Source organism: Mesocricetus auratus, unplaced genomic scaffold (assembly GCF_017639785.1).
Source record: "Mesocricetus auratus isolate SY011 unplaced genomic scaffold, BCM_Maur_2.0 Super-Scaffold_100013, whole genome shotgun sequence".
Taxonomy (NCBI): domain Eukaryota; kingdom Metazoa; phylum Chordata; class Mammalia; order Rodentia; family Cricetidae; genus Mesocricetus; species Mesocricetus auratus.
The window spans coordinates 175,906-190,160 of NW_024429196.1; the positions used below are offsets into that span (position 1 = coordinate 175,906).

The window sequence follows — 14,255 nt, forward strand, 5'->3', positions numbered from 1 at the left end:
TAAGAGAAAACAGATGCTAGAGAGGGGGTGGGGACCCTTATTCACTCTTAGTGGGACTGCACACTGGGGCAGCCACTGTGGAAAGCACTGTGAATCCTCACAAAGCTAAAACTAAATCTATCGTATGGTACAGCTATACCATGCCGTGTCATATGCCCAAAGACTCAACAGCACACACCACAGGCATGCATTTAGCTGTGTTCTTGCTGTTCTATCCCCAATAGCTGGGAAATAGAAACAACCTGAATGCCTCTTCAGCTGATGAATGGATATGAAAATGTAGTACATATAAACTACGGAGTACTGGTCACCTGTCAAGAAAAGGGCAATCATGAAGGTTGGATGGAACTAGAAAGTATGACATTGAGTAAGAGAACCCAGGTCTAGAAAGTCTCACCCTGAATATTCTCTCTCATCTGAGGTTCCTAACTACACCTGGAGTAACAGAAGAAACCAGGAAAGTGAAAAGGGGACCATGCAGTTGGGGTAGGAAAGGGGCTCTAGAAAGAGGCATGGGAGGATAGTTGACACAGAAGTGGAAATGGGGAAAATGTGGCCCAAACTTTAACTGGGGAGTGTAACATGGATTCTAATTGTTCTTAATAATAAAAACCCAGAGTCAGATATTGGGGGAGGGGGCACTGAAAAATCAGAGAAGCAAAGTAGCCAGCCACTAGAGAACTCTTTTTTGGTTTTACGACAGGGTTTCTCTGTATTGTTTTGGAGGCTGTCGGTCCAGCCTGGCCTCAAACTCACAGAGATCTGCCTGCCTCTGCCTCCCGAGTGCTGGGATTAAAGGCGTGCGCCACCACCGCCTGGCTCACTAGAGAATTCTTACCTCTATCAATGCTCAGACCAAAGGGGCAATCCTGTCCTCATACTGCATCCTCAGACTACTGCCTCAAACTGTCATGAACTCCGGTCTCCTCCTGATTTATATTCCTCTCTCTGCCCAGACATATCCCTTCCTGCCTCCACCTCCTAAGTGCTGGGATTAAAGACGTGTGATCCCAAGTGCTGGGATCAAAGGTGTGAGCTCTATTTCTCTTTTAGACTTGATCAATTTTGTGTAGCTCAGGGTGGATTTGAACTGTCTACCTGTATGTCCCCAGTGCAAGTGCTGGGTTTAAAGGTGTGTACCACAACTGCCTGGCCTCTGTGACTAACTAGTGTGGCTAGCTTTGTACTCTGATCTACAGGCAAGCTTTATTTGTTAGATCATAAGCAAAATGTCACCACAGGGGAGGAGAATTCAGAAGGAAAAGGAGGAGGCATATATAAATAACACTAAGAATGTTTGAATGCAGCAGTGGTTCTCAGTCTTCAACTGCTTCAACCCTTGAACACAGTCCTCCCCACAACCATAAAATTATTTTCATTTCTACTCTATAACTGTAATTTTGCTACTGTTATAAATCATAATGCAAATATCTATGTTTTTCAATCATCTTAGGTGACCTTTGTGAAAAGGTTTGTTTGACCCCCCCAAGGGTTGTGACCTGTATGTTGAGAACCAGTGGCATAGAACATCATATTTCTTTATATTTACCTAAAATTACACGTGATAATGTAAGTCTTAACTTCATTTTACTTATTTTTATACCCACATCTTTATACTCTCATTTATAAAGCTTGTCTTTGCAGATGGCATAGAACAACATGGAAACCACAACTGATCAAAATTCAAAGAATAACAGACTGTGGCGTGCCAAGGCTTGATACATCTACAACACAACCTACACTTAAGGCTCAGACAGCATTTTAGAAGTGGGGGGTGGAAGTTATATGAGTCAAAGGACAAGGAAAACTACTGATATTGTGCCTTCTAGAAATGATGGGGAAGCTACAACTATGAAATCAATAGTATGGTTACCTAAACAAGACCTAAACAATGACACTACCAACTGACATGCCAGCATGTATGGGGGGGGGATCTCATGGTGTTCTACTCTAGATGAAGTCATTTAATGACTGGTGAGAGAGGGAGAAAATACCTTCTTCAGGGATAAGCATCCCAACTGGTTAGTTAATACCAACTGGTCAGTCCTGAAACCATATATACACAAGCAACACTAGCAAACTCAGCAGGTTGTATGTATGTACATTTTGTGTGTGCGTGTGTAAAACAATAATGAAAGCAAAGGAGGAGGCTACGGATTTGAGTGGCATGGCATGGGAGGAGTTAGATGAAGGAGAGGAAGCTGTGGGCGTGAGGTTATATTTTAATTCAAAATAAAGAAATCCAGCTAAGCTGGGCATGGTGACATAGGCATGGTGATACACCATTAAACCCAGCACTCTGGACAGGAAGAATGGATGGGGGAGTACGGACTTACACTTTGTGTACACGTGTTTAACTCCTAGCTCCAATGCAGGAGGGGCATGGAACCTGAAGCAGGCAGCATGACTCACTCACATCAATCACAAAAGACTGTCATGATTAATTCAGACCCACTTTAACTTTTGTTGGGATATTTTATCTCAGTCACAGGAAAAGAAAAGAAGATACAAGGTCCCAAGTTTCCCAACTGTGAAGTATGAGATAGACAGCATCTCCCACAGCATATGGCACATCACAAAGACCTTATTTGACGAATACAACTCAGACAGGAGGTGATTAGACAGGCATACAGGGGGTGGTATGCAAAAGAGCGTCTGTCTTCCAGGACTTTAAGTATTAGGTAAGAAGGGCGGCAGAAGAAAGTGCTGAACCAACGAGGGATATGTCTTTCTAATTGCTATTGAGTATATTACTCCAGAGCCAGTGGCTTAAAAATAAAATGTGATCTGCTCCCTACTAAGAATTACCTTTTAAATACAATGTACAATGTGTTGTATGGTAGAATGCAATGGAGCTTTCCCAATAATAAAGCTTATTGTAGAAATTACTGTGACTCATGAGTTTATTACTTAGGGTGATGGAGAATACTGACCTATGTAAATTGCGAAGTGGTAACTACCACCGTCAAACACAAGTCGCCATCAATGAGTGTTTCCATCCCTCGTTTCTAAGTACTCTTACACAGATTCTGTTACTTCACGCCCACAGCAAATCTAGGAGATACTTACTGTTATTATCCACATCTTCCTGGTAAGAAAGGATGACAAGACATTCAATTTACCCCCCAAGGTCTCAAAAAAGCTGGTAGCAGTCAAAACTGCGAATCAAGCAAGAACTTTCGATTCACGGCTGGGGGTGTAAAGCAGTGGTAGTTATCTGTATGGCTAGCATGTGAAAGGCCCCAATTTAATACCAACCTACAAAAATCAACTGATCACTCAACCAATCAGTCTTGGCTTCAAACACCAGACTGTTAAGTGCTGTATCATAAATCTCCCTGTGGAGGCAGGGCTGGGCTAACTCAATGACTGAAGCAAGGCCAGTATTAATTAGGTACTCCGTAAACTCCACAAAGCAGAAGGTTTGTTCTCCTAGACCCAGCTGACAAGGTCAGCTTCCTTTAACTGGATCAAGAGGATGACGCAGCATCTTGATTACCGTTGGGGAAGATGGACATTCCCAACACACTGGTCTGGACCACCCACCCCATTCTCCTTCTGCACATCTTCAAACTGCTATACTTACAGACCAAGACTAGCTAGTTCCATCTGCCCAATAATCTTGATGAAAGCATTATTTGAAAAGAAATATAACATTCAATTTTAGGCATGGAAAGATCAAATAAATTACATCATAGTGAAGGAAGGAATCTGTTCCACCGTGGAAAAAGCAACACAGGGTAAGAACAATTACAGCGTACTCAAGTGCTAAACAACCTTTTGACCAGATACATTGTTTGAAGATACTTTATTAAGATAAAAAATCTTTCCATTACATTTATCTATAAATCCATCATAGACCAAAGGAAAATAAATAAAAATCTGTATCTTTAGGGACATTTTGACTCCACAGTTTTGTAAATCTGAGTTTACATGTTTTCTCATTTTAAATTACAGCTTAGGTACACTCAATGATTATAGTACCAGGGATGTCAGCCTTATGGATGCCAAGTTTCCATATTACTTGGGGAAAACATGGCTATTGTTTCAATTTTATCTCTTTACATTCAGGCCACTCTAACTGGGAGGTGGACAAGGAGAACAGCATTCCACAATAAGTTCAGTTCTAACTATACAGACAAACACTGAAACACAGCTTTTCTCTCCAATAGTGGCTGGCACTCTATCCCAGGAACAGGCTGCTGGAAGCTAGGAGCAAAGAGTTCTTCTCCTTCGTGCTAGGAGGAGCACCGAGGTCAGAGAGCAGAGACAGGCCTCTTGCTACAGGTATCAACAGCTCTTTGTTGGCCTGGCTTATTACAGTTTAATTCAATCTCTTCATAAGCATCTAAATACAGTTAAGGCTATATGTCATTTTAAACTGCTTTTATTTCCATTGTTTTAAAAGAAATATTGTTTGGCTCTGGTCTAAAAGGTGCAGACATTTATATTTTCATAACATTCCGTCACCCCTACTACCTATAAGGACACAAAAATTCCACTGCACTATACAAGCTCTACCCCAAAAAGACTGGAGACAACAATCCCCAGATGAAGAAAAACAGTCAACGAAGATATCTCAGAGTAAGGACCATGGACTACCTAATGTACTCACAGACTGTCCTATGCTGGTATACATTCCTTATCATTCTTGATACAGAAACTTGCTTTATGAGAAGTGCAGACACTGCCTAAGGGATGGACTATTCTACCCAAACCAACTCCTTAAGACTTGTGCTTATAGACGGGCCACACAGGTCATTGGCTTCAGAAACGGAATATGATAACCATCTTATCTGTGTTTAAACTGCATGACTTACTGTTTAATTCATAAACACAGAACTTACATAGATTGTTCATTAGTCCAGTGATCTGGCTGCTGGGTGTGAATGGATAATGAGGTCACTAGAGCAGTCTCTGCTTCTGCTTGTCACATGTCTTAGAGAGAGCTAGCAGTGGAGACTACCAAACAGTAGTGAACACATAACATGCATGTGGGCCTGCCTGCCAAAAGGTCAAATATTTACATGGAATGTTGACCTTGTTTATAAAACTACTACTTTAAATTATATCTTTACATACAAGTTTATTTTATGAATAGCCTTATTTGACAACTAAAAAAATATGCCTTTCAAATATTTCACAAATATATAACATTTCCCTACATTTTATTTTTCTTTAAATATGATGTTTGAAACTCTATACAAAGCAACAAAAATAATTTTTGTATGAAAGACATAGATGTGGTGATTTTTCTACTGGCTAAATCACACTATTCACAAGAATGGCAGGAACTCTCTGAACATTGGACATTTGTAATGTTGTGAATTATTCACTTGCTGGAGACGTATAGCATCAAAGAAAAAGGAGAAAAATCATCTAAACATTTAAAAAATCCATTTTCCTTTAGAATAGGTTGAGATGGAATCTGGCCAATGTCAATCATTTTGGTGACAAAGAACTTAACACAATCTAAGGTTTCTAAAACAGACTCCAGCACAATTTAAATGTGTGGTGATTGCACACTACAAAAACATGATCACTTTTTCCTTAACTGTACTCTAACATGTGTGTTCTATATTTTAGAATACTTATTTTCATAACTCCAGACGTTTCAAAGTAAGAGAATAAAACATTTTGACTCCAGCAATGTCTCTTGAAAAGTAACAGATTAAAAAAGTGCTTTGTGATCACTGCTTGCCCTAAGACACCACCATTCTTACTAAACCATGAGGAAAGGGTTTTGTCTACATCTATAATGATTATTTAAATCTATTTCCAGGCTTGTTACAGTGGCATGTATCCATACTTGGGAGGCTGAGGCAAAGGAGGGCTGAGTTCAAGGCAAGTGTAGGCCCTCAACTTAAAAAAAATCATATTTTCCTTTATAGAATATCTGCAACATTTCTGATATGTACTCCAAAGGATTTCCTAAACTATGTGAGCTACTTCCTCAATAAAAAAATTGAGTTTCTCCTTTGTTTTTAAATGTGCACATTAGGAATATACTTTGTGGACAGGGGTCGTAAGAGGATGGGCTCTCATTTCAAGCTCAGTTAAATCTGATAAAGTCCATGCTGTGACTATAAGCATCCAAGGTGAAGGGCAGTGAGCACAGGGGAGGCATGGACTCTGATACACACTGCCCCTCACAACACAGGCAGAACTAAAGACAGCCAGGATATTCAAAGTTTTGCTAAGAGTATAGCACAGTGCAGATTTTAACTTTTAGATTGTGCAGTCATATGCTTCAAATAAGGCTGTAAAAGATATAAACAAAACCACATTACAATTTTATGAAGGCTTTACATCTATGACAGTGATATACATTTTTAAAAATCCTACCAAAAACATGGTAGTTGACCTAACCATGCACTCTGTAAAAAAGACAACTAAGGAAATTTTCCTGAGTTATGAATGTAACCAGCTCACTGGCACCCAATGGGTATCAGTCTCTAATTTGTCAAATGTTGTTTTTAGCTCATTAAATGCCACAGTGAGATCATCATTTACTATGATTTTGTCAAAAAGATGACCATATTGACTTTCCATTATCTGTGCTGATTTAATCATTTCTTGAAAATCTTCTTCCTATAAAAACAAGTATTAACAGAAATTAAGTAACCAGGCAATTGCATCATTTCATACTAGCAAACATTTTACAATGACTTTACTTAAAACTGTGATGTGTTCAGACTTTAAGCCAAGCCCAAAACAAAATCATCTTCCCTATCACAACTTTTTCAGGGTTTTAACTAACACCAGCTATAACTGGACTGTCTTCAGGGTCATCACTAACACACTGTTACATGAACACATCATTAATTAGCATATACATCAGGGCAGCCGTTGACCCAGCATGCACTCATAATATACTTTTGTTGTTGATGTCTTTTCCTTGGTTCATTTGGTGGCACTGGAATGAACCCAGAGCTTGTGCATGCTAGGAAGCCCTGAAACAGTGGTTAATACTACTGTTGAGGTTATTTTGTTGGAAACTCAGAGTCTTGCTGTAGACCACATTGGTCCCAAATATGCCAGGCAGAAGAGAATGAGCTCTAACTCTCCATTCTCCTATCCCAGCATCTTGAGTGTTGCTGCGGATTACAGAGGTGCATCACCATAACCAGCTCTACAAAGTAGATTACTGATTCATAAAAATAAGAAGAATTTACAATGCCATTGTTCAAAATGCACAGACTAAAGCACAACGACCTTTGGAGAATTCTATATCACCACTTCATCTGTAAAAGTGTCCCTAAATACTGTATGCATGCATTTCAGTGCTGCTTACATGATGGCTAAGCATCATGACACCCACCGTGAAGGGCTTTGCAGTCCCTTGATCATCTCTGCTTGAGATAATCTTTGCATTTTTCCTCGTCTCTCTCAAACGCTCTATGGATGGAGGTTTTATAAATATCACATAGGGCTTGAACTCCAGGGTCCTTAAATGCTTCACTGTCTGCAACAGAGAAAAGATCTTTTTTTCATAATCTCATGCATTCTGGATTTTCTAAGGAGAAAATTTCTTACAATTATTCTTTAATGTCAGAAGGTTATTATTCAGTCAGTTCCTGACAATAAAAGTGACAATCTCACTGAAAAGCAGCTAAAGAAGGCAACTTTTACTTTAAAGGTTTTGAAATTAACCATTGCTAATATAGGACACAGTGGGTAAAACCACCAGAAAACTAAGTACTAGACCAAAAGCTTCTTTTTAAAAGATGTGATGAGGTTGGTAACTTACTGTTTGTAAGCTGTCCATTTCGTTCTCATTCTCTCTGTTAGAAGTTAGAGTCTATGCAGTCTCTGTTTTCCATGAGGTAGGTCATCACCCCTGCATCAAGTGTCTCATTTTGTTTGGAGGCAGGGTCCTACTATGCAGCCTGGGACTGCATAGGTCTGCATAAGAGCCTGCCTAGGACTCCTAATACTCTTGCCTCAATTTCCTGGGTGCTGAATTATAGGTATGTATAAACGCACGTGGGTTGATTTCATTTTTCATTTTGTTCTTCTCTCATACAATACATTCAAACTATAGTTTCCCTTCCCAGCACCCCTACCTCCCCTCTCTTTCAGATCTATTTCTACTTCACTTCCCTTCAGGGAAAAAGACCCAAAGCCAAACCAAAACAAAACAAAACAGGCCTCTCAGTGATATAAACTGAGCACAGCTTAACAAGATGCAATAAGACTAGGTACAAATCCTCATATCAAGGCTGGGTGAGGCAACCCAGTAGGAGGAAAAGGGTCCCAAGAGCAGGCAAAAGAGTCAAAGACAATACCCACTCACACTGTTAGGAATCCCACAAGAACACCAAGGTAACAACCATAACATATATGCGGAGGGCCTAGTATTGAACCATTCAGGCTCTGTGATTGCTGTTTCAATCTCTGAGCGCCTCTGAGGCCTGCTTACTTGATTCTGTGGGCTGTGTTCTCCTGGCATCCTTTGATCCTATAATTGGCTCCTACAATTCATACCTGGGTTTTTAAGTGTTGACTCCTGCAGATTGAACTCTAGTCAAGGGTAACTGACAACAGGGCCAGAACTGAGAGATATTATTGATCTCTACATGAGGGCCTCTGCAGAGACTGGGTATGTCATATGCCCCACTGTGAGGTTAAGTAGATAGAAGCCATGTGTTAAATAGAGAGAGACAGTGACGATGAGGATGAGAGGAGAATGACAGAGTTGGGAAGGCATAGAGGTGCAGGAGAAAATGCACCGGATAGGTCTGGGAATAACCGGCTCCAGTACATAGATAGGGAACTGAGAACAAGCAGGAATCTCCCACTTCTGCCTGGTTGCCTGGACAGAAGGCAGCCTCCAAGTTGATGCTAAGGATTCTCTAATTCCAGCTTCTCAATCCCTAATAGGTGTGGAGTTCTTCTGTAATTGGGAGGCTAAGCATGCCAGAGCACCACCATCATTAGAAGGAGAACCTTTGGCTTCAAGAGGACTAGGGCAATGCTGGGCTTGGGTACCAATCAGAGGATCAGGAGATTGACATAAGGAACTGAATGTTTTGCCCACTGGCCTTAGTTCAAAGTACCCATAAGAGGCCCCTAGGTGATACATGAGATCTCCTTGTGGTGTCTCAGACAAGACATTACTGAACAGTGCCTCATAGGTCTGCTGTGCTTTAAATGCCTACACTGTGTACAAGATCAAATTAGAGCAAGAGAATTATGATCTAAAGTGCCACTGTTATGTATGCAACAATTTTTAAAGATTCTAAGTAAGCATGTAATAGCCAGCAAACTTGACTGAATAAAAACAAGAGATGTAAACACTGACCTCGGGACTTCTCCTCTTATTTTCTAATAACACTACGCCTTTATTTTTCTTAACCCACCTACGTTTAAATGAGGAGACTTCACATGCCGCAGGAGGCTCACAGGGAACTGCACGCTTTGTTTACTTACATGAGGCTGGACATCCAACAGACAAACTTTGTTCTTAGCTAGGACAGAGCGAACCGAGTCTATACTTGTACCGTAGTAGTTGTTTTTATATTCACCATATTCAATGAACCTGTAGAAAATTAGACACTTGTTAGAATGGTTTGCGAATATGAAAAAAGCAGGCGGCAAGTTATACTTCATAGGCAAAAGATATTTTTGCTGAACATGTAAAAATTTTTTGCTGTATTTAATAAAATAAACAGAACCAAGCATTTCAGCAAATGTCAATTTAAAAAAAGTCTCCAACATTTTCAAATCAGTAACACTTGCTTGTATTACACTTAAGCCTAAAAAAGTACTTTGGTTCAGTAGAGCGCTAACGTTTTCCATCATCCCCTTTCAGAACTAATGCAATGCAATAAAACAGTGAATAAGCCAAACAATAGAAACTACTGGAATTTCACTGCACACTACAGAGTAGCAGAGCTGGGCACTGGAGCCACAGGAGCTGGGAGGTGGCTAATGGAACCAGAGCAGCGATTATGTGCTATAAAAACACAGTCATAGGGCCAAACTTGAAGAAAGCATTTTGATGTTGCAATAAAATCCCACAATACTGCGTGAAAACACACCCTACTTCTGACGCCCTGCGTAGCCACACCTCAGCAATGGAAAACTGGGGGAGGGTGGAGTAGGAGCTGGCTGGAGGAGATGGTGTGCGCAACACGGCAGTTCTATTCCGAAGTTGCGAAGGGCCGATGTGACACTAAGGTGTATGAGGAAGACTAGGGGGCGAGCACTTAGCCGCTAACTTTTAAGTCCTACCTAAGTTACATGTTGAGATTACATTGCTGGACAGGAAAAAAAGTCACAGAAACATACTGGGAAGTTTCCCTCATGCTTCAAAATAATTCCTATGGGCTTAGCTGAAATGTGGTAGCTCCCAGATACAAAAACAGAAAAAAAGAAAGGAAAAGAAAGCAAGAAAAAAAATAGATGTGAACATTGGTTATTACTAACTGAACTACCACTTTTTAAGGGCTTCAAATAGTACTGTAATAAGTAAAATTCACCTCAAATAGAAGGGAACCTTAGGCTATTTAAAACTAGATATACAGGCACCAGCTTAAGGAACAATAATAATGAGGGGAAAAAAATCAACAAAATTTTCACATACTTGTTATTTTGAACATCTGTCTCAAACAAATGTTTGGAAATAAATATATATTCCACACCATCACTCTCTTGGCTTCTTCTTGCTCTAGTGGTATCTGTGATTGGATAGGAAAGGAGTTGAGAAAAGTTTACATCAGCTACCTTAAATTGTTATAAATAAATCAAGTACATTAAATTAGTTTGCTACATGAGATTTAAAAACATAAAGGAAAAAATGAATTAGTCACTATCATACAGTGGAGTAAAAATTGAGACTTTTCCATTGTTGTTACAATATTACGACTGAAGATCTAATTGCACCACGGGTCTGATCATTACTCACACCTTTGAAGAATCTTTACTATGAGAGAATACATAAAAGTAGCCCTATGTACAGAGTTTAACCTACTCTCCAGAAAATCACCTTTCTTTTGCAAATAACCTGCTTATTATGTTGTATACTGATCTTTCCTTGCTAAAGCAAGCATACTTATTCACTGGGTAGAAGGCAGAGCCTTCTTCACACAATGCACAGCGAGTACCTTTGGTGTTCTGTTTTACTAACTGGATGAAATCAAATACCTCTGCATGTTATTTACCCCCCCTAAAGTTACTAAATAACAGCATCTTGCAACCTTTTGACAATGTTGCCTACTTACTTTTTTTTTTCTGAGACAGGGTTTCTCTGTGTAGCTTTGGAGGTTGTCCTAGAACTCACTTTGTGGACCAGGCTGGCCTGGAACTCACAGCGATCCACCCTCTGCCTCCCGAGTGCTAGCATTAAAGGCATGTGCCACCAATGCCTGGCTGCCTACTTATTTTTGAGTGAATTATAAAGGAACAGAAAATATAGGCTGGTGGAAAAACAGTGACAAGACACAATGCTGTCCAGTGTGGACACACACATAAAACCCCACAGCAGCCTTACCCTTCCTGCTCTTACAAACAAAAGCTCTGTATGCCTGATAATTACCTGAGAATCTTAACACTGTACAAAAAAGGAAGGATACTGAAGGCAGAGAATCTGCACGAAGCATGGCATACTGGTAACAAGGCAGGGCTAGGTTTCTGTAGGTAGTTAGGGGAAAGGACTATGCAGCTAATCATAAATGTTATGCTGAAAACACATGTTGGACTTTAAAAATGTTAGAGTTAAATGAGTGAGGCAGGGAATGTCAAGGGAGAGAAATAAGAGGGCCTGTCGCTGGGAATGAGACAGCCAAGCCGAGCAGGGAAGAGAAAGGACAGGAGCTCTAGGCAGCAAGGCCAATGGTGGCAGGCTGTCTGTCTGTCTGTCTGTCTGTCTTGAAGCCCTTGGGGACACTACATAAGATACTGATGATTCTCACTCATGTTTCTAGTGACACTTAATATAACTGACTACACTCTGGGGAAAGACGGCTTTTAGTGAAGGAGTTTCCTCTATTCCAGATAGGAGACAACCCCAGATCACTCCATGGAGAAGGAGCTAGATATGAGACAGTAAAGACTGAGGGTGCGACTTGGTGGCTGTGTTCAGGTGATAGCTGGTGGTGAAATACAAACTGGACACATACACACTGAGGACAAAGAGCAGTGTGACAGCTGCAAGGTTGGCAGTGGCCATTCAGGCCCTGACTGAGTAGCACGCAGTCAAGATCATGCTACCCCTTCCTGGATGAGCAGCCTGTAACAGCCTGATTATGGACCTGGCTGGACTAGGGGACACACACAGAGCACACTGGCCCTCCACTGACTTTGACTCAAATGTGCTAAAAAAAATTAACCAAACTCAATGGAAGCCATGTCAGTCTTTGCCCCTGCTGCAGTCTACGAAAAGCCCTAGGCAAGCAGCCCCAGGGCTTCTCTTGCCTTGGAACGCCTTGGACTGACGGGGATTTCTCCCATTTTTCCTCAATTCTTCTAAGCAAAGGCGGCTTTCACTCTACCCACTCCCATTTGTCTGTGTCTTTAATACTCACTGGTGTGAGACAGCAAACTCAGGAGCCACCATCCCAGTTAACTTTTGGAGACCCTTGAGTTCTAGCACCCGAGTCTCCAGGCAGGTGTACCTGGGTTGAAAAAGGCCCTGGACTAAAAAAAAAGGCTTATCAAAATCAACAGGGTGTGTGTGTGTTGGGGGGGGTTGAGTGTGGCAGGGACCCAAAAGTGGGGAAAGCACACAGAAGGGAACATGTTAATTCTCCTTAGAAACCAACACTGGTCTAAGAGTAACTTCTGCCCTTGTGTGTGCAGCTCAGATTCGAACCAGCAGAATTTGTTTTAAGGAGTGAGTTTGGGTGCTGGAGAGACAGCCTGAGCTCTTCCAGAGGTTCTGAGTTCAATTCCCAACAACTACATGATGACTCATAGCCATCTACAACGGGATTTAATGCCCTCTTTCTGGCATGCAGGCATACAGTCATACAGCACCATATACATAAAATAAATAAATCTTTAAAAGTTAAAAAAGAAGTATGATTAGAATACACATATCTTAGGCTAATCTCTGAATAATGGGGTGAACCATGCGCACGCGCACACACACACACACACACACACACACACACACACAATAGGCTTACAGTACCCGACTGTACACAGGCCTTATACTCATCTTTGAGCCAGGACATACTGAAAGCACAGCACACACAAATGAATGGAACTTAGGACCTAATATAACATAGTTGAGAAAAGTGCTACAATAGATACACCCATAGTCTCCAGAATTTATATCAGGAGGCATCATTAACATGTTCACAATATTAAAATGCAACACAAAACGATACAACATAAAGGAATCACAAAAACATTACCAGTTCTTAGGGGAAAAGATAACAGATAAACCCCTGGATGACCTAGATGTTAGAACGTCACAGACGTTAAAGCAACTGCTGTAACTATGCTTCAGAAAGGAAAACATATCTTAATTGAATGAAACTATGAAATTTTAGCATAGAAACAAACCATGAACAAGTAAGTAGATACAATGTGGATGGAAACAAACCACTGGAAGGCTCAGGAGTATAACAGATTTTTTAAAAAAAAGGAGCCAGCAAGCTTAAAGGCAGAACAATAAAACTTATAGAGTCTGAAAAATGAAGAGTTAAACCATGAAAAAGTATAAATGGAAGGCAGGGACCTGCATACAAATGCTGAATGTCTATGACATGTATAACTGGGGTGCTAATCATGAAACCAAACTGGGGATAGCCAGCAAATACTCAAGGGAAAAATAATGACTAAAAACTTGTAAAAATTTGGGGAAAAGGCACAAATTCATACATTGCAAAAGTCCAGCAGATCCCCAAATAGTTTTAAAAACATGCCTAGACATAAATTAACAAGCCTCAAACTAGAAAATGAGTACACATGGGGAATGGTAACTTCAACTACCGCAGATTTTAAAAATCATTGAAGCACAAGATCCCTGAAACAACATTTTTGACATAACTGAAAGAAAACTGTTACTAACCAAATCATCTTTCAGGAAAAAGGGCAAAGTAGCACCCTTCTCCAATGAAACAAACCAGTGCTCACTTCAGGAATAAAGTGATAACAGTCCAATAAACAAGTCGGTCCACTATTTCTTCCTAATTCAATGAAATACAGATACTTTCAAGTAAAAGTTATATGGTCAGAAAGGTTTCTTTTTAATTAAAAGTTTATTTTGTTTTGGTGCGTGCGTGCGTGTGTGTGTGTGTGTTTGT

The 14,255-nt window shown here is 40.4% G+C and overlaps 1 protein-coding gene across 4 annotated transcripts in view; it reads right to left on the bottom strand.

The window, feature by feature from the left end:
* Positions 1 to 3,793: 3,793 nt before the first annotated feature.
* Positions 3,794 to 14,255, bottom strand: part of Mpp7 (membrane palmitoylated protein 7) — a 201,238-nt gene continuing 190,776 nt past the window's right edge. For all 4 annotated transcript variants that reach the window (XM_005083443.4, XM_040755245.1, XM_040755244.1 and 1 more), the window contains 4 exons: positions 10,589 to 10,682; positions 9,433 to 9,541; positions 7,322 to 7,465; positions 3,794 to 6,591 (listed from right to left, as the gene is read on the bottom strand). In XM_005083443.4, the coding sequence (XP_005083500.2) occupies positions 6,412 to 6,591; positions 7,322 to 7,465; positions 9,433 to 9,541; positions 10,589 to 10,682 (527 nt within the window). In that variant the 3' untranslated portion in view covers positions 3,794 to 6,411. The remainder of the gene's footprint in view (positions 6,592 to 7,321; positions 7,466 to 9,432; positions 9,542 to 10,588; positions 10,683 to 14,255) is intronic.